Source organism: Lagopus muta, chromosome 1 (genome assembly GCF_023343835.1).
Source record: "Lagopus muta isolate bLagMut1 chromosome 1, bLagMut1 primary, whole genome shotgun sequence".
NCBI classification, from domain to species: domain Eukaryota; kingdom Metazoa; phylum Chordata; class Aves; order Galliformes; family Phasianidae; genus Lagopus; species Lagopus muta.
Window position 1 is genome coordinate 90,736,858 of NC_064433.1, and position 25,153 is coordinate 90,762,010.

The window sequence follows — 25,153 nt, forward strand, 5'->3', positions numbered from 1 at the left end:
GATAGTTTTTTTCATTATAATTTGTAAATGACATTGTTCACACCCAGGCTGTTTTTATCCAAAAAGCAGAAGAGCTGCCTTTTTTTCCAGTGCTCAGCCATCTGAAGTGTTTTACTCTTCTACATAAAATCTTAAGTCACAAATTTTGCTGTTGAGAAAAGGATCCATCATTTTCACCAGTATACTTGATTTCCTTAAAAATCAGTGTAAGGAAATCCCCAAGAGTTTTGCCCATAGACGTCTGCAGAAGGGTTATTGCTGCCAAGATTTTTGATGTGTTGAATAATCTTTGTATAATTTATAAATGATAACAAAGCAATCAGGCCACATTCATAAAAGCCCAATGACACATAATTTAGCTGAATCTGAGGGCTAGAATTAATTGTTTCTCTTTGTTCCAAGTTCTAAATCTTAGTAAATGATTCACTGCATGTCATTACAGCTTAATATTTGCATGAAATCAGAGTTTAACTGGCATAATTTAACAGCAATTAAAAAGCTATTTAATCATCATGCAAATTGGCATGAGGGGCTTTCAGTATGAAGGGTGTCTGAAGTTTTTTTCAGACGGACAGCCATTACTTTCAGACATCCCTAATGTAATTGATTATGTTCTCCTATTTCATTGGATTGTGAATGTACAATAATTCATGTTTCCTATTATAATTGAGAATTAAATCCCAAATCATGAATATAGCATATTCATAGAAAATTAGGAATTTTACCTTACATGTACATAGAACTACAAATTAAACAAATTAAAATTTTTTTAAAAAGGAAAAAAAAATGTTTCCTGGTGCCCAGATACACATTAAATCATATGTTTTGGCCTGCTGGAGCCTCTGAAGTAACATATAAAACCTGAGCTGTGATGACCCATTGTCATATCTGTTGTTTATGTAAGGTAAAATTTAAACTAGTTTCACAACACTGGCTCCAGTCCTGTGAGTGATGACACACATGCTTAATTTTAAGTGCATGAGTATTATCAATTGTTTCATGGGGGTTACAGATCAGCTTAAAGTCATGCGAACACAGGGATGTGATTGGGCTCATCCTCCATATTCCTAACACTCCTCATTGATTTTAACAACGAGAACTTGTTAAGACCAGTCATTATTTAATTATAGCAATGTATTTAGAGGAAACAAAAATTATCCTCTCTTCTACACGTAAATACTAAGAACTGAAGCTGAATTCATCCATTCTGGTTTTAGTTTATTCCAGTCAAAGAACTGTTTTCCAGAGTAGCTTCAACTGCCAATGTCATTGTAATTTTACAGGAAGTTAAGGTTTTAAATCTGAGACACTCTCAGATTGTAGAGGCACAAATGAGGCACATAACATTCAGCAAATATTTCCTCTCTACCATGAATAATAACTGCTCTTTACTTTTTCCCTACCATAAACTTTACACAGGTAAATATAAAAATGAATACATAATTCAAAATATTTTAAATCTTCTTATCCACTGAAAAAAAAAAAAAAAAAGTAATATAGTACCTCCAAGTACTTTAATGATCAAATGCTTGAAATCTAATACCTAACTCTTCATTAACCTTAGGGCAAAAATCATTCTAATAAAACCATAGTTCCTGCTGTTTAGTATTACAAAAGTATCAGAAGTCAAAAAGCAACTCAAATGTTCAACTACAATTCACAGAAAACCCCAGCATTTCTTAGTTCACATCATCCCTCCTATGCCATATGAACAGTTTTTCCTTTTATAAGCATTCCAGCTTTTATTCTTATGCTGCATAAATAAACAGACAACATCACTTTAAAATTATAAATTTTGATGAACAGTGACATTTTGTTCTGCAACTATTATTGCCTCTTTCCTTCTTTCAAGTTAGAAGTAATTCTCTCTGCAAAACGTAGGTATAATTGTATAGATCTTTACCATTGTATAGTATTTTGCTAAAATATAAGATGAAGTAATGTTTTCAATTAAGGTATGGTCTGTTTTTGTAGTCTAGGTCATCTTCAAGAAATAAGAAATTGAGTAAATAAGTTTACTTCAGTTATAGGTACATATTTACGAGCTACTCATAAGCTTGATTTTCTAAATCACAGCATCTTTGCTCAGCCAAAAAAAGTAGCTTAAAATAATGCAAATATTAAGAAAAAATAAGATTTAAAAATTTGAATTGAATAACTAGGAAAAAGTGATCTAACTTGATTATATTTTTTTAACTGAGATTTTGAATCCAAATTTATATGTGGAATAGCATGAGGAGCTTTAGTAATTTTGTTTTCCTTCCTAATGCAAAGTTATGATTTATCTGACTATCCTTTGGGCATAGGCCTTGTCCTCATGCTACAGATTGTTGAATTGGAACTTACAAATTTGTTGATTAATTATTTGGAGGGGGTTGTTAGTTTGGTTATTTAGTTCTTCTCTGATTGTCTTAAATTTCTGTAAAAGATAGTTACGATATTTCATTTATCTGACTTTCTCAGAATGGACTGACTTCACTGCTCAATTTCTGGAGTGAAATCTACAACAATGAGCTGAGATCATTTTCAAATGTTTTGTACAGTCCTTCAGGCTGCTTTAGAGTCCTTGGAATAATGAAAAGCTCACTCAAAGTTTAACCAGTGTCTCATAGCTATGTCTTAATGGCAGGTTGTATAAATCATGAACATCTGTAAAGCCAGTTTAAAATTTTGAAAGCTCTACTAACAATTGACTGAACTGTCCTCGTGCACTCTGACTTAATCTTGAGATCTGAAAATGTAACGCTCATTTAAGTCAACAAAAATACAGAAATCACCAGTTGGGTTTACCACATTTGTCTTACATCCAAACCTGTAGCATAAAGGCTTGAGTTTTGTCCTGTGTGTAAGTTTTATGGATGTTTAGAAACTGTCTTTGAAAACTGCATGTCCTTTGAAAACCATGTGTCTGTCTTTTGTGTCTAATGCTTTTAACCTGTGACCACCTACCTCCATTAATGAATAACAGCAAAGAAATCCCAGAGGATAATAGCAGGAAATGATAGGGGGAAAAAAAGAAAATCTGACTGCAGGATTAATACAAACAATTTTAGTTCTTGTACTTATTCCGAAGCTGTTATTTATTTATTTGCTTACTCATTTTAACTCTTATAAAACCTCAAAGAGCGTAAGTATCAGAAAAGCCTACTTTGCTAAACGTAGAATAAGGAAGTAATTTTTGTGGTTAAAGCTCAACATCAGCACCCTACAAGATCAGTTGATATTTTGTGCAAATTTGTGTTACCAAGCCTAACTTGGACGTTTCCAACTAATTTATATGTTGCCCTAAATTATTTTTGAAATAAATTCTAACTCATTTAGATTTTTCAACTTCTTATAATGTTGCCTATTTATTCTGTCTGGTTAATATTCAAGGAATTTAATTGTCTAGACAATTTCTAAAATTTTTCTTTTAATTCACTATTCAGTCATCAGTGTTTTAATGCCTGTTTGTAAATAATTGCCTTAACATTAATATAACTATTTATGTATCTCCTCCCCCCCGCCCCCCAAATGGGCAGTTGTCACTTAGCAGTCTTTCTTTACCTTCTTTCCAGGGCCACCTTCTGCTCCCAGGAATGTGATTTTTAACATTAACGAAACAGCTCTCATGTTGGAATGGAGCCCACCAAGCGATACCGGAGGAAGAAAAGATCTCACTTACAGTGTCATCTGTAAGAAATGTGGGTCAGATGCCAGCCAGTGTGAAATATGTGGGGGAGGAATCCGCTTCATTCCCAGGCACACAGGTCTCATCAACTCCTCTGTGACGGTGCTGGACTTCGTGTCACATGTGAACTACACCTTTGAAATCGAGGCCACGAATGGCGTCTCGGAGTTGAGTTTCTCTCCCAAGCAGTTCACAGCTATCACAGTTACCACAGACCAAGATGGTAAGTCACCGTACTGCACGTCTGCTACTTTGCCCCTGTCATCCATGCATATATTGGGGGTATCATTTTGATTTTTCGAAATCTAGGTCAGTGAGTTTGATGCTTTGCAGGTTGCAACGTGCTTTTATGTGTGACAGCTTTCAGTTGCTGCTGATGAGGGCGCTAAGTGTTTTTGTTAGTTTTGGCCATTGAGCCTATTACACAGGGCATGAAATCATATCTTTTTGTTTAAAACATCTTTCTGTATAAATTGAGTGCATGCTTTAACTACCTGAATCTACTAGTGGTTTGTCACAACTGGAGTCTGTGTCTGATGCTTTTCGAAGTCTTTCCATAGGATTTTGGTTTTGAAAAACTAAAGCACCACTTTATCCATCAATTTACAATTCATAGGTAAAATAAAAGCGAACTGGTTTCCTTTAGTATCCATGTTTCTTAGTATGAGTACAATGTGCTTCACTGTAAGATACTCCAACATCCGTATGAGCCATTTTCTTAGATGAGGTAATCTAAAAGATTTTGTCTTCCTTTAATTGTTCCTTTTGTATTTATTGTTTCTGAGCTTCCCTCCCCCTCCATTTCAATTCAAATTCATGTTGAAGGCAGTTCTTTATGAGAAATTTGTGAAATAAAAGGAGTTCTATAGTGAATTTCTACAACTATTTCCCCTTCCATCTATAGAAACAATTTCTATGCCAGCAAAAGCAGTGTTAGGTTACCAACAAAGCAGCCTATATGGCAGTGTTATCTTCTGGCTTGTGCTACTATAGATCAGAAGGTTATTTCAGAATTATCTCTTGCTGACATTTGTTCCAGAAATATTTTTTACCTGCTGTGCAATGACATTGCAACTGTAGCTGAAGTGTTAAATGTAGGACAGGAACTGAATTGGCCAAATGAGGGTTTGGAGTGGCAGCAGGCCTTTGGAAATACAAAAGTATTTACAAAAACTGCTGATGTTGAGAAGAATACTGTTTTGTAGGAAGGCCTTGGGTTCTTTCATTGATCGATCAGCCTAGCAAAAATCTGCCTACCTTTGTATCTGGAGCAAGTAGTTTTGTTGATGAGTAAGTAATGACTTATTTGCCTTTGGGCATACCAAAATTAACAGCTTGCTGTGATGATGATGATGAAGATAATCACAATGATGGTAACTCTAATAATACTCTTGAAAATGGATTGGGAAAGCCATGAAAACTACTCACTCACCCTTAATGTGATGATAGTAACAGAACAGCTGATTATATAAGGTGCTTAATGATACGCGCCTGGCAATGAGAATTGTCTTAAGCTCTTAGGCTACGCATCACTTTATGAAACTTTATTTCCTTTTTTATTAGATAAAAAATGTCATGCCAGAAACTCCCCCTGTATATACACTTATTTTTGGAAGTGTTGTTACATGATACTAAACTCAAGTCACTTAGCACGCACAGGTGGAGGTCACCAGAGATACAGCTTATTTTTAAAGTGGCTCACAGCTATCTGAACACGCACTGTGAATTGTATTTAAGCAGTAGGCTTTTTGCTGATGTCTGTTTCTGGTTTAGGGATATAGATTTTGACTGCAGTGTACTCAAAACAGGAATAAGACCAATGTTTTGATAATTTGTGACACACTGATAGTAAATGCTAGAGTGTAGGCTGCTTGCATGCCCTACAATAATTCTTACGTTGCTAAAAAAAAGCTGTTGAAAGGGCTTCAGAGAATTTAAGACTAGATCTCCAGAATATCAGTTGGTTTATTTGGATATAAAAAGATAGCTTTGCAAGAGGAAGCATTGTTAAAAATGAAATGGAGGCATCTATAAAATGTAGTTAAAAGAAAAAGTAATTTTAGTAGGCTTAGAAACTTGTGTAAAATCATAAAACTGGTAAGTATGTATGTAGAAGGAAAAGAGAGCAAGGTACTGTCATATGAAAGAGATTTTGGAAGAAAATTAATGGAGGTTTGGTTTATGGAAAATGAGAGGACAAGAATAAACATTTTTTGTGAGTTTAGTTTCGTCGTGAAAAAGAAGTGGTAGTATGGAGAAAGCTAGAGTATCTGACCTAAGGAAACAAAACTCTATATCTAAAGCTTCATTGCAGAGCTTTTATTAATGTTTGTAAATCATGCTAATGTTCTGTGATAAAAGGATTTATGACCTTTTTGATTTCTATTGGAAGCCAGAAATAGTAAACAACTTAGAATTTGATTCTTGCCATATTTACCAGAATTACAAGCCTTTATATTGAAAATATTTTCCAGATGTACCACCAAGCAGTAATCTCACTATTACAGTATTTCCTTCTAACTTTAATCATCCTCCTGAAATGGGCACTACTTATTGGCAAATGCTGTAAAATCATGTACATGTTCGTATAAGCAAAAGATCCAAGGTTAAAGATAGGAAGTTGATAACAGGTCAGAAACATCCTAATGTGGGCAAGGACTGCATTACCAAAAGTCCAAATTTGAGACAATTTTTCCTTTTTAATGTGTCTAATTTCAAAAAAATCTATATTTATAATAACTTACACTTAGACAACATGTTTATCTTCTGTTCATGTCTTTTTTTTGTATGTATTTTTTTCATACATAATATTTTGATATTTTTACTATACACATTACATAGTGCTTAATCTCTATGAAATACAAATTGTTTTCTTCGATTGTTGCATCTTTTTCAAGAATGTGGAACAATATCTTAGCTGTTCTAAATCCAAATCATTTTGTTAGGTACAATAATTGACGTTAGCTGAGGAGGTGGCATTTTATTTTCTTTGAGCATATTGGATTTACTTACCCCTTGTGCCCCCCCCCCCCCCCCCCCCTTTATTTTTTCTTTTTGTTTTTTGACACTTGATTTGAAATTATAGTCTTCTTTAAACATACAAAATAGTTTGTTGTTTTGGGTTTTCTTCTCGCTTTTTAGAGAGGATTCTACTATTAATGCAGGATTAATGCAATGAAGTGTACATACCATGGGCATACACAGAAACTGAAGAGCTGTATTATAACACAGTTAGTGAGAACAGTTTGAGAGCATCAGAGGGAGAATATTTGCTGACAGGAGAAGTGAACTAATTAAAAAGTGATTAAGACTCATCTCTAGGAGCTAATATTAAAATCTTAACTGCCTCTACATGGAATCACCACTCAGCTCTAACAGTGACAAGAGGCAAACTGAATGAAAGTAACACTAATTTTGAAAAGGTTTTGCAGACTGCATCCTGCAAACCACTTCATTGTTTGAAGAGCAAAGCATTTCCAGATCTGATTGAATACTAGAAAAAAACTTATTGACACTACTGTAAGCTGTATAAAATCAATTTGTTGCCATTCGCAACTTGTTTGCATATTGCTTTTGTGCAAAAAATCCAGTAGCCTTATTTTTCTGACTTTCATAAGGAAACAATGTTTATGCAGTCATATTGTCTATTGGACATACTGAAGATACATTGTAGAAGTGTGAAAAGTGCCCTTGGATTTTATGTTCCCCAAGTTGTAGGTTAGAGCTTTAAGTTAAAAAGCAAAGCGCAATTGCGTTAGGCCAGCCGACTGACCACCTAGCCTGTCTATTGACTATTCAGTCAAGAAAGAAAGAATATAGTTGGTATACAACCACAGAACATGCTGTCTTGTCCAGCAAGTGTAGCAAACAAAGACAGGATAAGGCTGTGTTGGAAAGGTTAGATGTTGCAGGTGGAGAGATGAGCGAAGAAGAGATGTGTGTTAATCTTGTGTAGCATTGTTTCTAAATGTTATAAGAAATGAGAATAATCCATACTTTCAATTCATATGAGAATAATCCATACTTTCAATTCATATATGAACAGATAGAACAAGATTCTGCACTTAAGTCCCTGTTCAAGGAAGAATATTACTATGAAGTGAAATTCATATTAAATCTGAAAGTAATTTGTGAACAGCCGAAGGGTAAAACATACAAAAAATCCTCATCAACTACTGTTGTCCTGCAGAGTGCTATGATGCCTTTATTTGTGGGGGTGATAAAGTTTTATACAGGAATAAGTATGCTGAGCATGAAGTAATTGTACTCAGTAGACTTTAAATCACTGTGTAACGAGGTTCAGAATTATATGCTGAATTGTAATTTATTTTTTCTTACAACTAATGGAAGGAAGGGACACCTCACTGCATAACTTTCTTACCACACCTTGGAGTCTGCATTACATAAGGAAAACTCGGAAGTACTTGAGGTTTTTATGCATAATTTAGGTAGTAAATAATGAATAATTAAGCAAAATAGAACTTAAAGCAATAGTTCCTATTTCCAAATAATAATCACCATATGCATTCACTCAGTAAGCATTTGTATGTTCTTTTACTTGAGTGCAGTGGGTTTTTTTAAAGTTACTGTTTGGAGGAGTGGAGTTGTGAGACACATCCTGAGTGCCTGGTTATGTATGTAGAGACAGTATGACTAGAGTTTTCAGTGGCACAACTGAGGAGTAGCGCTCTGTAACTAGAGTGCCTCTGAGTATTCTTCTCACTGTCTGATCTCTATCTTTGCCTCGTCGTGTCTCTCCTGTGGAACTCTGTGCCTGCAGTCCTCTACTCATCTTTTTTATGAGTGCTACAAGCAGTGACCTCCCCTAAAATCACATTCTAGCCATGGGACATTTTGCAAGCGTCATTCAATTTGTGGGTTTCTTCTGCATGTCTTTCCTGCCTTGGCAGAAAGTTACCACTGGAGAAGTGTTCCTTCTGCCCAAAAAAGCTCATTTTATCCTGTCTCAGTCCTGCAGTTCCTGAGTGACTCTGGCCTCCATGATATCAAAGACCTGCTACTGGTGGACAAACTGACATGTGAGACTTCCTTCTGCCTGGGCTTACACATTGTCACTGTGCTAGAAGCCTGTCTAGTTATGCTGTGCTTGTCTGATGCAGAGAGCCTGTGCCTAGCTGAAGTGTTACGGCAGATTCTGAAACTGGAAATCTGGGCACCATTCCTTTATTTAATTCATATTATCTTATATCCATTGGCAGATATATTTTAGGTGATGTTTTCTAAACTGATGGTAAAGTCTTGCCAATGTCAGAAAGTGATTACCGTCCATTTAATTCATGTTTCCAAATAACTTATGGCCAATGGCTTCTAGTATAGGTGACTTTTGAGATGCAGTTGTAACCCAGTGTGGATTTTCTGTAGCAACAGCAGCCTCTTATCTTTCTCTTAGAGCTGAGGGAACTGAGCAGTGCACGGAAGGATTTCAGTGCTTCTTCCAGGAGTAAACATCTATCATCATAATAGGAGTATAGTCTTCATAGAGACTCATCCAGCTATGAGGAAAGCATTTCAATAGCTTTACTTCTACCAGGACAATTTTCAGGATTAATTCCTCTGGCTGATAATGATAAAGTTTCAAGATGCTCATTAGGATGGGGTTAGAAGTGCCATGCTCAGTCTTCCAAAATTGCTTCCAATAGTAGCATCAGACTTTCACCCTTAATCAACAGTCAGCTTTCCTTTTTTTCCTCTTTAGTCTCTAAGCTCTATAGATGCGATTCTCTTTTGTAACTTTAAAGTCAAGAATGTTTCTGTTCATATATTGACTTGGCAAAGCGCTTTATACCATCTTCCATACTATTTATGTTAATGGTGTAGAAAACTGAAGGAACAGCCATTTCTAATAACCAATTATCAATATGGGATAGCAGGTCCCATAAAAGACTCTTATGAAACAGTCTCAAAACAGCCTCCAGCAGAGCACAAGCCATGTGAATTGATAAAATAAGAAATATCGTGACATTTTCATAGATTACAGTAAATGAGAAATGTATGGCATCTGTTGACCTGATGTACCTACAGCTGTACTGATACTTTCACCAAACTCTGTACTGTTATGAGAGCAGTGCAAAATACTGCTTTCCAGTACTGTTTATGTGAAAAATTTGAAGAAAAGTACTAGCACAATGGTTACTGGCTAGAGACAGTCTATAAAGTCCTATGCAGAATGCAGCATGAAGACAGTAAGAGAGATCACTAATAAATTAAAAAATGAGATGCGCAGTCTCTATTTTGAGACATTTCTGAGCAGCACTATCTTTTCCAATTAGCTATATAATTTTTTAAAAAATCAGTATTGTGCAGTGAATAGTCATGCAAATCTGTGAAACTATATGTATATACATGCATATTTGTCTCAGTGTGTGTATGCTTTAAACATTTACAGTTGGAAAGAAAACCACAAGGCAAAAATACCAAATCTTGATTCTCAACCACAAAAATAATAAGGGAGCTGGAGCACCTCTCCAAAAAGAAAGCCTGAGGGAACTGCTCTTGTTCAGCCTGGAGAGGAAAAGGCTCCAGGGATACCTTAGAGCAACTTTCCAGTACCTAAAGGGTGCCTTCAGGAATGCTGGGGAGTGGCACTGAGAGGGTGTGTAGTGATAGGAGAACAAGAAACAGTTTTAAACTAAATCATGGTAGATGTAGACTAGGCATTAGGATGAAACTCTTTAGTCAGAGAGTGGCGAGGCACTGGTATAGGCTGCCCAGAGAAGCTGTGGATGCCCCATCCCTGGAGGTGTACAAGGACACATTGGATGGGGCCCTGGTGGGTAGAAGCCTTGCCCGTGGATGGGAGGGTAGAATTGAGTGGGTTTCAAGGTCCCTTCCAACCCAAGCCATTCAGTGATTGAAACACAATGTTTTCAAGGAAGAACTTTGTGCAGAAAAGTTGGTTATTACCCACAAGATTTGTCTGCTGGTCATTTCTATGTGTTTAGACTACTTTTTGCTAATTATTCTTTGCTGATATTTCTGATTGTTACACAATAATCACAAGGAAAAATGACTAAAGTCATAATATATGCCCTGATTATTTTTAAAATACGTATTTTCTGTGACAAATGTGTTCTCTTTCTGCTAGCAGATATTGATGTTCAGCCATTTCTTTAATGCTGCAAAAGTCAACCCAAGTCCATTTACTTTCCTTTCTCATTCAGCAATGTTATCCATTAAGTTAGTCACACAATACATAGCTTTAAGATATATTTCTTTAAGTTATTCAGTATGAGGAGAAAAAAATGAAAGTCTTGGTAGATTGGTTACCAATTAGTCTTGATTAGTCTTGGCCATTCTATGATTCTATCCTTGGCAGGATAGTTTACAAGAGATTACAGTTATAAACTGGTGATTTAAGTAATTAGAAACCTCTGCCACAAATGTTAATTGACCAACTTATGAGATTGTTCACACTTACATTGGGAACTTTCTGCTTACAAAATCTTCCTAAATATTTCTGAAAGCTGTTTCGTTAAAAAAGGAAACCCACAAATAACAGCAATCTATCTCAACTGTTCCCAGTACATGACAAGTGACACTGGGATTTCTGATGCTTTCTTGGCAAGAGGAGTAATTTTAGTCAAGGGTAGTAAAGGAAGACATTCATCACGACTAGTCAATCTAAAGCAAATTGTGTTTGTAGATGTCTTGACTTTGGCACAAAACTTTAGAGAGCACGTTCAGAAAGAAGGACATGGTAAATTACAAACCTGTTCTGCTGATGTTTGCTATGAGGTCATTAAAGCAATTATGTTGGTAGCAGGTTGCTTCGATTCATTTGCTTCTTAAAATGTAGTTTCTTCATTATACTCAACAACCCTTCTCCTTCAACTTCTGTGACTCTTCTATATACGTTTGCCTTAGGCTCACAGTTTGGAAATGTTTTTCACTTATATACATAAATGACATTAAATTGTGCACACTGGAATGAGATTGAGAGCATACTCAAAATTACATTGTTTCTAAAGCTTTGGAAATCAATTTATTTTACTATTCTATTAGCTTCCAGATAGTATTTATAATGACATACTTTTACTTTTTTCTGCCCAAAATAACTATGAGAGACAGCTGTTTGCTACCTTCATATTCATATAAGTATGTTACATACTTAAAATGTCTTATCATTGTTGTAAAATTTGTAGTGGTTCTCCACTGAAAAAAAACAGAAAAAAAGGCACAAAGAATGCTTGACTGAAAAGATCATGTTAGCCAGAATATGCACATTTAATTTACAAATTTATGTTGCTTTTCACTGCCATTGTCATAAGTCAGACTTCATGTTCCAGTCTGACTCCTAGACTGACAGAGGAAAGGGTGGTTTACAATCGATATCAAGGAAGGAAAAGAAAGAAAAATAAAAAACTCTTAATTTCTTAAAAATTATTTCCGTCTAGTATTCCGTCTCTGGTTCCCACTGAGAAGTAGGTTTTGCATATTAAGTAAGAATATTTTTATATCCTCTCTTTAAGACTTCCCTAAAATCTTCACTTAAGCAGAAATATTGTCAAATATTCAAGAAGCGGATACAGCTTCAAAAGTGGATTTTTCCAATAAACAACCTTAAATCAATTTCATACTTTGTTGGTCCTCTGGTGTGACTGCATCTAAGTCTGTACAGGTGCAGCTATTCAAAGCTGTTTCTTTCTGTTGTTTTCTCTTTGTAAAGTGATGTATAAATGAGCAAAGGTGTATAGCAGTAGTGCTTGAGGTTTTTTTTGTTTTTGTCTGTGTGTCAAATCATTTTTATAGCCAGAAGGAGAAGGAAGGTGGTATACATGACCACTCCTAACAGAAATATGCATCTAAGGAGGAAGAATAAATGAAATAATTTATAATATAAAAACGAATCAAAACAAAATGAAATAATAAAGCATATCTACGAAAAAATGTCTTTAGCAAATGAGACCAATTTGTTCCCAAATTTCTTTCTTGAAATAAAAATGTCTTCTTGAAAACTGGAATACTAAGACAAATACAAGAAATTATATAACATCAAAATTAGAGCTAATGTCTCAAAACGGTTGCACTGGAAGTCAAGTACAGATACCCCGTTGGCTGAATTGGAAGAGGCGCATGGCTCAGCTACAGTTTTATGAACTTTTCTTCTCTAGTCTCACTTAGCTCTTTCACTCAGTGCACTTGGATAATGAAGCACAACTTTTCTGCTTACGTTAATGGCAAAGCCCTGTAAATTACTCTGCTATTAATGAAATCCCATTCACCATTGAATTAATCTACATTTGCGAAGATTTTCTTTGCATTCATTCTATCTAAATATAAAGTAACATTTTTTAAACTTGTCTACTCCAAATAATTTTAAATAATACATGCAGCAGCATCTAAATCATGTGCTTGATCCATAATTGCATTGAAGGCTTTAGAAATTAATGTGCATTATCTAAGTAACTCATAAATTCTGACTCGTTACGCATTGCAAACAGCTGATACATGATCCTGTAAGTTTTTGACAAGTTGTTCAGCCAGTTCCCAATACTATGTTTTATAGTTCTGAAATAAATGATCATTTTATTATATTAAGTTGGTCTGAGAAACAAATTGTCTGATTCTGGAGACTGGCTCAGATTCATACAATACTAAACTTTAGGTACCATTTTTCAAAATTAGATTGTCCTCCTAAAACTATCTAGCACTTTTTTTTTTATCCTGTAATTGAGGATCAATGAAGATTTTAAAAAGTGTAGTGTGTAGGTAAGTAGAGTAATGAGAATCAGAGTTTCTGCCTATAGATCAGTCATAGTATCATAGAATTGTTTGAGTTGGAAGGGACCCTTTAAGGCCATCTCGTCCAGCTCTACTGCAATGAACTACAGCTCCATCAGGTGCTCAGAGCCCCGTCCAGCCTGGGCAATAGCTTCAGTCTATAAAGAAAAGGTATGAGATTGCCGTGTTTATGTCAAGCTAGAGATGTAATTTAGTAATTAGTCAGGAATTGACTTGGTGATGTACAGTTGTCATATATATGATGTAATACTGATTCATTTTAATAATGAGAAAATACTTAAGCTGATATTTAACATTCTCCTATACCAAATTACAGAAAATATTAATTTCAGTTTATAAGTAATGCAACTCTGATTAGAATCTTTGAGGAGAAGAAATAGGAAAAAAATGACATTTTTCTAATATGAGAAATTTATTTGTATTAAAAACACTCGTATTTGGAAGTTAATTTTGTGTGGTGAAGGATGCAAGTTGACACCATGGAAGACTGAAGTCTGTACCTTTTCAGATAACATGTGTGGCTAAGTATTAACTTAGTTCGCTGGTATTTTATATTTTGATGCCAGCTGATTAAGAGAAGAGCAGAGTCTTATCTGCATTTATCTCCCTGATCTGTTCCTGAATTAATCGGTCAGAGGTGCCAGTTTCAGTGGCAACTTTTACTATAAATAAAATATGTTGTTGAGAGATAATTGAAGCTAAACTTTACTGTGAATGGTCTCTCATGTCACAGTCCACAAAAACTGATGTAGAAGGAGGTTGCGTCCTGAAACCTCCACCCCATGAAAGATACTGCTTCTGTGTGCCATTTAGCCATCTGTACCCAGCTGCTAAGAAATTAACATGACATTGTGGTGTTTTTGTATCATATTTGAAAGTACATATCCGTTCGTTTCTGTGTTGCTACAGAGAAATTCTGCAGGGATGTATTGTCTCTTTTCCAAACTATCTATCACGTTTGCTTAATTATCTTCCCCTTTAAAATTCTAGCTTTTCTGTTACAGTCATTAATCTGTGACACAAGTGGTTCATAATGATGGCCTGACATTTTTATGTAAGTGATTTTTAGGTAGCTGCAATATTGGATGTTGAACAGTTCCAGAAGCCAGGCTACCACATGGAAAATAAATTCAGATCTTGTTTTCCCATGTTTATATGCGCAGTTGCATTCTGGGTGTACTTCCTAGATAATATTTACATTCTCATAAACATAATAAATCTAAACTCTTTTTAACATCCGTGGAAATAAAATGTTCATTTTTCTGTTGTTCCGTTTTAAGATGATGGTCATAATGTCAGACGTTGAAATACAATTTTCTCATGCAGTTTTAGAGAGAATAAGACTAACATCTTCAAAAATAATTTGAGTGGGTGGAATACATGTCAGACTTTATCTGATTTTATGAGCGTCAGTATTATTCGATCTCTGAGTTGATGGAGATCTAAAATAATTCAGTCTCAATCTGGAACTTATTCTATAATTGAATATCATGTAAAGGGTAAAAATACATAACATTTAATACATATAGCTTTATTTTTATATGCATCTATATATTATACAAAAATGTATTTCAGCATATATAAAAATAGTTTGTAAATAATGATTCACCACTGACTTTTTTAAATCTAACTAGTACAAAATGTGTGATACATTAAGGTCTTTCCATTTGATGATAAGAAAATATCATTTTACTTTGTGGAAATATTTGAATAATTTTGCATTATTTATATCTTTACTGGAGTGATATTTCAGCTACTCTTCCATGTAGCACTAAAATCACATTTTCATGAAAACTATTTAAAAACTCCTCAATACTTCTAACAAGTTCATCAGTTCAGTGCACTCCATTCTTTCTTGTCTGCATTACTCTATATTTAAACTATCTAACCCATCTTCATGTTTAAGTATTGGGGTGACAAGTCACATTTTAAATAACGTAACTGTATAATCTATTTCCTTAGTAGTGATATGGCTGACATTTAAAAGCTGTTATGGGGGATACAAAATATAAGTCCTTACCCAGAAGAAGTGATACTACTGATAGATACTGTGGCTATTCCACCTACTGAGAGAGAACTCAGAGTAGGGAAAGTCTGTGTTTGTTCTCTGCAGGAATGACAGGTAAGTCGCTGGTTTTCAAGGGAATTCAAGTCTCATTAAGCACCTCAGTGAAATTAAAGCACTGAGACCTGCAGTTCAGTGAGCTTCTGAAAGTGCTGCCCCGTCACTGAGACACTTAATGGAAACTGGCTTGTTTTACAAACTAGGCCATTAGTCCCATCTTGATCGATAAAACGCCCTGGAAGTGTCACGTTTACATCACAAGGATGGGGATCACATATTATCTCTTGCACTGGCAGAAGTGTGGAGTAACTTTAAAAGTAAATGATTTAAACACAGTATGTTAAATGAGCGTTTCTGATCTCTTGTACTGCAAGCCCAGTATACTCATCCGTATTACCAAGTGGCCAGTGTTCTGACCAGCCAGACTTTTCTAAAAGTTTCCTAAAGACTTAAAAAAATCGACATGCAGAGTCTTTATTTATTTCTTTTTTTACTGTTCTGTTCTTTTTCAATCTGGAAATTTCTTCTTAACTACAAAATCGTCTGGATACCATTGCAATAATGAATAATAATGTATTGGCCATACTGTTTGGACTTTAAAGCGTGAAGGAATTCCATTACTCTGAGTTAAAGCAATGTGAAATAGCCCATTTAAGAGCTGCAATATTTGCAACACCAAATAATAATATTACAGATTTATTAGCAGTAATGCAAATGCTCCAGATCTTAATCAGGGTGATTGTATTACTTATTGTGACTTACATGGCCAATTTTATGTGACACAGTGTATTCATTTCCTTGAGAAATTATTTTTAAGTAGCTATAAAACTTCGAATATTAAGCACATATACTTAAGTAGCTACTTCTACTGTTATTTTCTTATTAAAAAAAGTTAAGGTTTCTAGGTCATTGAGAAGTTTCTCAACTAAACTTTAATTAAGAATCATGCTTTATGTTTTACTGTGCTATCTTCAGATATATAAACTACCTGCACATTTTTCTGTCCGATCTCTCTGATAATGGATCAGTCCTATTCCACATCACCCTCATCTGTCCTTTGTCCATTGTTAGACCCAGTTCCCCAAGGGTTAGCCTCTGTGTGCCAAATGCTCTGTAGTAGGTTTGTTGCTGCATTCATATTCTCTAGAATTTGATTGCTTTTATGCACATTGTGAACATTACACCAGGGATCCCTGAGGCAAGTAGAATTACATTTTAGAAGGTAAGGGATATGTGGATATGTTTTCATATGTAAAACCACGTGGGACATAGCCACCCATGAAATTAGTATGGCTCCATTGAGATGCAGATACCCTGCTTTTCAGACTTAGAATTCAGATATTTCTGTAGCCCTTCACTGGCAGTTGAGCACACTCAGCATTTTGGCTTTTACAGCTATGATGTGGAGAAATCTCCAGTATTTGGTGACATTAACAATCTTAAAACAAATATATATCTGAATTTACCAGAAGATTATTAAAGATTTTAAACTCTTTAAAAATTGTAACAGTCTTTTTCTGGATGGAAAAATGGGATTGAGGAAAGACTGATCAGGAAAAAAAAAAAAAAAAAAAAAAAAAAAAAGAGACAAAACTGATAACATCCTCCCAAAATAACCAAATGCATTCTTCTTTAACATTTTTAAATGACTTCTTGGGTTTCATAGAACAAGAATGGTAGGATATTTCATATTCTGTTATTTGGAATAGTATATGGACTCCTGCTTCTCTCCTTCTCTCTGTTTTTCTTGTGCATTTATGTGAACATGTGTGTGTATGCCAACATTATACGCAGACACATAGATACAGTCTTTCCTTCATGAAATCCTTCATGAATTAATTCATTTTAGAAGATATATTAGCAAATAACATTGATACATATCTGTTTATCTGTTTGAAAGGATATTAATTAACTCCATATTAACTGCTAACTGTGAGATACTGGACCAAATTATCCAGATTATACACTGCCATGGCTATCTAAAAATATATTTTGCATTGATTATGACAATAATAGTTTTAATGATGTTCTTCACTTTACTAATTACTCTTACGCTTTTGATATTATCTTATAATAGTGAACTAATTCATAATATCAATAGTGTTAAAAGAGAAAGACATACAGTAGTAACTTTGAAACAGTCCACATTTTACCATTTGGGTATTAGTGCATGCCTCATTAGGTTGCTCTCATCTTTACTTGCTTTGCTGTATTTCCTGAGGATATAACATCAACTGTTCACTTCTGTCCACCTAGTAGTGGGTTACTGCTGCAATAAAAAGGTGTTCTGAGTGTTGAAATGAGAAAAGAACTGCTTGAAACATTAAATACTTTCTGTCAGGCAGCTGGGATTTAAGTGGAGTACACAGTTATAAAACAGTTTTTTCATCGATCTGAGCAGCTGAATTCTTAACTGTAGTTTACTTTCCCTTTGATTTTAAAATCCATATGTGCCAGTCATAGCTTTGAGAACCAAAATCATTGGCATGGGAGTTTAAATTAAAAGTGGTAAATTGAGGCTGCTAGTGACCACTTCTCAGCCAAACACAAATGCTATGACTGTAACTTTAACCATCACTGGTCACCTGAATTTATGTGTGGCAAGTTAGGAAGTTGATTGCTAGTTTGAAATAAATACAGCAATGCTGATGGAAAAAAGGCATTCTTTATTTTTTCCTTTGCAGCTGTACCATCTGACATATCAAAAAATAAAAAACTAATAAAAGTTAGTCTGATATACATTTGCTATGGATGTGTATATTCACGGCAGTGCCTATGTGTCTCTGAAGGTGACTTTCCTTTGAGCATGTGTTTGCCAGCTTAAAATGTAGGAGCAAATTGAAAGATGCATGAGACATCCTTGTACCTAGGTTGTAGGTTGTTGGGGATCAGGTACATATATCTTTATCACTAGTGACTAGATATTAGTGTTGCTGTCAACTGTTTTAGTGGCAGCAAGTGCCAGGATGAACAATTACTCTCTTTAAGAGAGTGTGACCTTAAAGACCAAGCAGAGCCATAAATCTTGTGACTCCCTAAATAGTCTCTCATTTATTTTACTTTATGCTCACTATACACAGACATGGAGGTGAACACAACAATATTCAGGAACTTAGTGGACAACAGTTTCCCGTTTCTAAAGTTTCAGATTTAATGTTAGTTTCAGTATCATTGGGACATTTTCACAACTGATGATGTTCTTTCTAGCAACACATTAGTTACTGTTTTGTAACTATTTTGAAAGTTTGAAAAGACACTTGGTAGTATGTAAGTTGGTGAAGTGTTTCCTCAATTGCCTCAGGTGAAAAGAAGTAAGAAATCGCAAAAGGTGGTCAGCGTAATGAGTCATTACCTCCTAAATTGAGGAAGTACACATTGGGCATATAGTTTTCTCTAGCTTCTGTATTGCAGCCCAACCAATACAGTTTGCAAGGACTGCTCCAAAAGTAATGCCTTCTATTTTATTATGTTAAAACGTGACATCAGAGGTAGATGTTGGTGTTGTAGAAATAGAGTTTGGACCTTCCCGTGGTGTTGCTATGCAACAGAGGCAGTCGAGGGGCAGTCTGAGTGAATGGCGTCAGACATGGAAGTGTGTATGGAGCAAAGGTATGTCATGGGATTCTTCCATGTGGAAAAAATGGCACCTATCAACATTCACTGATGCCTGCTGAATGTTTCTGAAGACCAAACAGTGAATGTCAGCACAGTGAGGTGGTGAGTGGTGCGTTTTAGCAGTGGTGATAGCAGCAGTGGGTCACCTCCACTGGTATAGGTTTTTACAAGTGCAAAATGCAGGTTCTTGTTCATCACTGGTGAATCTGCTCATCTAATGGTGGTGCTTATGTTGAGAAATAGTGTTTTGTAGCTGATAATTTACTGTTAGTGTTATTGTGCTCTTTGTATCTGTTGTAGCTTCTGTGGAAAAAAACAGGAGGCATTAATTTCTGAGCAATCTACATTAGTAGATTAGTGTAGTTAGTTGGATAGTTAGTATAAAGCTCACAGTGCAGTGATGACAGCATTAAGGAAGGGTAGTGAACTAAGCTTGATTTGTCAAAACAAGCTTGATTTGTCAATCACCATTAGGTTTGGTGCCTTCTTCAGCCTCCGATTTTCCTTGAACCACCTTGCTTTCCATATCAACATATGAGGCCGCACACATTTTACTTGCTCCAGTTTCCTTACTCCAGTTTCCAATGTTGTGTTCAACAGCTGTATTTGCTTCATCACTTGCCACACTGCTTCGGCCTCCTAAACCAATGATTCACTCCTTACTCCATGTTTTCTGTGCTCTTTCTTGACTTTTCAATAGCTCATGCTGCCTCTCTTCACTGCTCTCCCACAATCCTCAGCTGAACCATTCCTTTCACGTCACCAGCTCAGGACATTCAATGTAATATTTCTTCTTCCATAGCACCTCCAACCCTTCCCTTCCTAGTTTTTATCCTAATCTTACTAGCATACACATCATATTTCAAGTCTGCTGCAGTCACAGCTCTGTCTTTGCCTTTCATCTTTGTAGCACTTTCAGTAGCTTACTTTGCACTTCCCTTTCTAATATTGCACTTCCCTTCTGGTCTCATGCTTGATTTCTTCCCTGTTAAAAAGTTCATTCCATGGTTTATATATGTCCTTCATGCATGTATACACATATATATTATCAGCCACTATGCAAATGTTGCCATGTTATTTATTCCTGTAGAAGGTAGACCTAAAGTAAAAAAAAAAAAAAAACAAAAAAAAAAAGCACAAACAAACTGGATCAGCAGATCACTGACATGAATACTAAGGATAATTCCTGTATTCTCTGCAGTTTTAAATCTTTTACCAGTTGGCTCTTTATGAAGTGAAATAGCTGGTTTATGCTGTCACTAAGGTAAGCCCTATTACTTCTGGAGAGATCAGTTTTAGTCAAGATTTGTTGCTGTAGTTATGCTTATGTAGTTAATGGCCTTTAAATCCATTCAATCCTACACATTTTCAGAATTGTTTGGGACTCTTAACTTGTAGAGGCTCAGGCCAAGAGTCAGTAAACTGTTTCTAAACAGTTTAATAAACTGTTAAGATAATTGTATTAGTCTGTTACCATGACCATAGAGAAGGTCTTAACAATTTGAAAATATTCTCTTGCACAATTTCAACTGGTGTTGCAGCAGAACAAATGTTGAAATATATTAGATGGCTAAAAAAAATGTGGTTTTTTGGTGTTTTTTTTTGTTTTTTTTTTGTTTTTTAAATAAAAATAAAACCCATAGCCCTGTGTATGGATTGCATAGAAAGCCACAGCTTCTGATGGGCTATACTAATATAAATGATATACTATGATATATTATGATATACTAATATATATGATCAGGCTATACTAATATATCCCTACGTGTTGCAGAAACTATCTGAACCCTAATGTTAGGACAAGAACAAGGGATCTTCAGACCTTGAACACCAAAAGGTTTGCAATCTTTGTGCCATTCACTGAGGCTCACTAAAGAATCATGCACACTTCCAGCATGCACATTTTCCAGTCTTGTTCATATGGAAACTATATAAGAATTTCAGCATTGATAACAAAGAAAGACCAGTTGCTTTGCCATTAATATAGAAGATGTGATGCTTTTGACATTCTTTTATTTAAAAGAAACCTGAATGGTTAACATGATCTGAAATTCAGTAGTCTGTTATTTGCATCTTTTGAAATCACTGTTTGGAAGTATGATTTTTGAAGAACTGTTAGAATTGTACAGCTAGTCTTTCTCAGATACAATCTGCCAAATATTTTTTTTTTTTTCCAGATTAATCTGCTGCAATTCTGTTCAAATACGTTTTATAACTAGGTATGTATTTTGGTAACAGCGGAGACTGCAAAGCTGTTTGGTGTCAGTAGCTACTGGCTATGGGCAGATTCCTACCTGAAGTTCTATAACAAGTGTGAAAGGGATAGAGTCCATGTCTGTTAGATCATTAAAGCATATCCTTAAATTTCCTAAAATCTCTGTAATGTAAATATTGTAATATTTTCAACGTATCAATCCCAATCTACTCTAGCATTCACAGAGATTATGTGAAAAAGAGTCTAGTTTAGTTAGTGCTTCTTGAGTGAGTCAAAAATACTGCACCAAACATTAGAAATGTCTTCTGCAAGTTCAGTGATCCAGCTAAGTAGCAGCTTTTCACTCCCTTGGCAATATAGTGTATTGGAGACACCTGGTTTGACCTGCAGTTACTGATCTAGCAGTACATTATCATATGCGTGAGTTTGGGAATATAAAATCTGCTGTCAAGCACTCATCTCAGTCAGCAATTAATTTATTTTTATCCTGGAAACTCTGGAGAATGTGATAGGTTTGTAATCAGTGAGTCTTGCAATTTAAAGGTAATTGTCCTCTAAATTTATTGGTTTCAGGAGTTTGATTTCTTCTCAGGTTTTTCCTCTTGATATGCCCGAGTGGCTCAGCATAAACAATTTTCTGGAAGAAAAGTGTTTAGAAATCTATTCTTCTTACATACTCTGCAGCCATCATAGATTCCGTTGTGGCTTTTTCAGTGAAGGTCTGCCTGTAACTAAAGGCATGCTTTTCAGCAAAGAGATTTAACTGAAGCAGAAGCTGTATGTCATTTATTTTACTTTACGCTGTTGTCAGAATCCAAATATTTTCTTTTGTTACTGGTGACTAAACTCTCTTGTCAGCCATAAAAAACATGATGCAGCTTAATAGAATTGACTCCATCTAATTTACCAAGGGAAACTTTAATTATTTTGTATTATCCCCTCACAAGTGCAGGCCTTTAATTTGAGCTTGGTTAAATTAATAATTTCTAGTTTTCTTTTGCATTATTTTTTAAAAATTACTTCACTCTTATCAAGTGATATCATCAGCTGGATACAGGAAAGCAGTGAATAAAGACTTCATGGCTTTTTTTTTTTTTCTTTTTAATACAAAATCATTTGTATGATCATAGTGTGAGCAGTACGACTGGTAAACTTCATTTCCTTTGAATTTGTGCTTGGGGCTCTTTCCTGTATTTCCCAGTGAGTTGGCTGGACCACTGAAAATAATTGCTGCAAGTAGTTCACAGTTACACATTTATTGGTCGCTCTGTTTTTATGCATGTATTGGTTCTCATGAAAGCTGTAGGAATATGTATTCTGGACTTCTCTCAAGTTGCTAAAATTGGCTGTTTGTATCTGAATTTGCTTGTGAAAAACTAGCAGAGAGGAGACGCTGATAAGCATGCTCACATAAGGTGCTTTTGTGGAAGATAAATTCATTTTAAAAGACAGTATTTCATATTACCTAGAATCATGATTTTGCTTTGCTTAAGACACAGGCAGAGACAAAACCACAGTGAGTTCATTGCATTTTTTTCTTGGGATAGCCCTGTATTTTCCATGCATAAATACACACATATGTGCAGAAAAAAGAATAGTCAAAAACAAGTTCAACAAAGACATTTTAACTTGTTTTACCTGTGATTACTGGCAACACTTGGCTAATATCTTTGCTCTCTGCGCTGTGTCAAGATACTATTCCACGTCTCTTCTCTGCACCTTGCTGATTTTAAGACCAGCTTATAAAATAGGAACATCTCTGCAGTTATGAAGAACAGCAGTGTTGGAGAATAACTGTGACCCCTGCTGTCCCTAGTAGGAGCAGTAGTTTGCCCCACTCTGGGGCAGATAGGGGATGGAAGAGCTGAGCTCCAGCCTCTGTTGTGGCTCACTAGGGTGCTCAGGCACTTTGCACAGACCTGGTTGCCAGAGCCTGCTGCTAACTGCCAGCAGTGCCTTTCCTCTGTATCCTCTCAAGCAAGGCTGGTGCCAGCTCTCCCTTCCCAGGGCAGAATGATTGTGGCATAGATTTTTGACTCATGCTGATGGATAGACAGGAATCCTGAAAGCATTTACAAATTGAGTTTTGCTTGTCGATCACTGTTAAATCAGCATCGCATAAACCTGCCGGATGTCACGCCTCACAGCTGTGTAGCTGACAGATCTGTCATGTCATGTCAGGCCTCAGGGAGAACGGGAAGGGAGAGACCCTCCCTCACACAGCCACTCTACTTGGGAGGATGATCTGAAAGCCAGGATTTCTGCACAGCCTCTGACTTTTGTCATTCAAAGTCTTGTGCCTCTATGTTCTGTCAAGAACTGTTATTTTACACTGAAGTCACCTGAAAAATTCAACAAGGTCATCTCTGGAAGGTGTGGCGTCTTCAATAGAACCTTTGTTCTGCCAACGTTAAGATTTCATTCTATAATCATCCACAACTTAACGTGTAAATGAACTTGCTTTGGACTGAAGTTAATGAAGAAATGGTTAAAATTCAGTTGAACTAAGTTATTTGTAATCTAAAAAAATATTTGCTCTCTTTCCAAAAACCCCTTTTTAAAAGTGGTTCATGTTAAATCAGGATACATTTTTCTCTCAGCAAGGCTCCCCGTTTCTGCTCCCAGCATATTCTTGTGCTGGTCACTAGTTGAGAAACAAGGAGGGATCCCACAACTACATACATCATGAGAACAAGAAGTCCCCAGATCAGAGCTAATACGCATCTATGCAAATAGGGAAACCTTATTGCTACACTGCACATAAACAGAAGTTCATGAAGCAGTGCTGGTGAGACAGTTCCTTTCCCACCACGAAATCTGTGCCTTTGTTAAATTCTGAAGCTTTCTACATAGACAAGTTATGTGTGAATATGTAAATTAGATTATTAGAGCCAAAAGCTGGAAGCTTGGAAATTATCACAGACCATTTTCTGTACTCTTGAATTAAGCAGGAGTTATTTGGTAGGCTTTTTGGAGCTCTGGAACCAACACTGCAAGAATGAATGCAGCCAGGGAAAACAGTGAATTACATCTTTATATTTCTAAGGACAGAACAGAAATAGAAAACATCCAAACAGGAAAGAGCTGAAACCATTTTTTGGGGGGAATGGCATTCTATAGAGTAGAGATTGTGACATCTGTGATCATCTTGGCATTTTCAAGTTGATTTCCAGACCATTGTGATGCAGATGATTTTGTATAATCTCTCTAATTTGTGGCTCAGTAGCAAAGCCCCCAGTAATCAGAATGCAGTACTTCAGTTGTCATTGGTTTTTAATTATTATTATTAATGCTATGCTAGTGATACTGCTGCTGGTACTATTAATTTCAGTATCACCATCCTTATAATAAGTCATTAGCAGAAAATTCTTAGCTGAGGTTTGTATTTTCTGACCAGCTGCAAGTTTATTGTTGATTAAATTCTTCAATTAAGGTCAGAAATCCAGTTTTCATTTCAAATCATTGTTTTAAAAATTATTTTTATAATGCTTACTAAATTCTAGTTTTGAGAGCTGTTACGAAGGAATTTATGTAGTATACCTATACCAGCCCATATTCTTTCAAATGATCGGTTGTTTCAGAAAGAAAAGCATTTGCTGGCCTGTAAGCAATGTTGGTTGCTAGAACACACTGTTATGGGTTTCTTTCCTCAGATGTTCTCTATTAATGCTCATTAGCATTCATTTAATTTTTATTTAAGATTTTAATTGCCTCACCAATGAAATGATAAAAGAGCAACTGGGGATAAGAGGAATAATTTTGTACAGGTGACTACATTTGTAATTCTTCAGAAATGCTTTATTATGTTTTCACAACATGCCCAATG

At 35.6% G+C, this 25,153-nt stretch overlaps 1 protein-coding gene across 8 annotated transcripts in view; it reads left to right on the top strand.

The window, feature by feature from the left end:
• The window catches only part of EPHA6 (EPH receptor A6), a 504,987-nt gene that overhangs the window by 252,184 nt on the left and 227,650 nt on the right, over positions 1-25,153 (top strand). For all 8 annotated transcript variants that reach the window (XM_048934207.1, XM_048934201.1, XM_048934203.1 and 5 more), the window contains one exon: positions 3,558-3,893. In XM_048934207.1, coding sequence (XP_048790164.1) covers positions 3,558-3,893 — 336 coding nt within the window. The remainder of the gene's footprint in view (positions 1-3,557; positions 3,894-25,153) is intronic.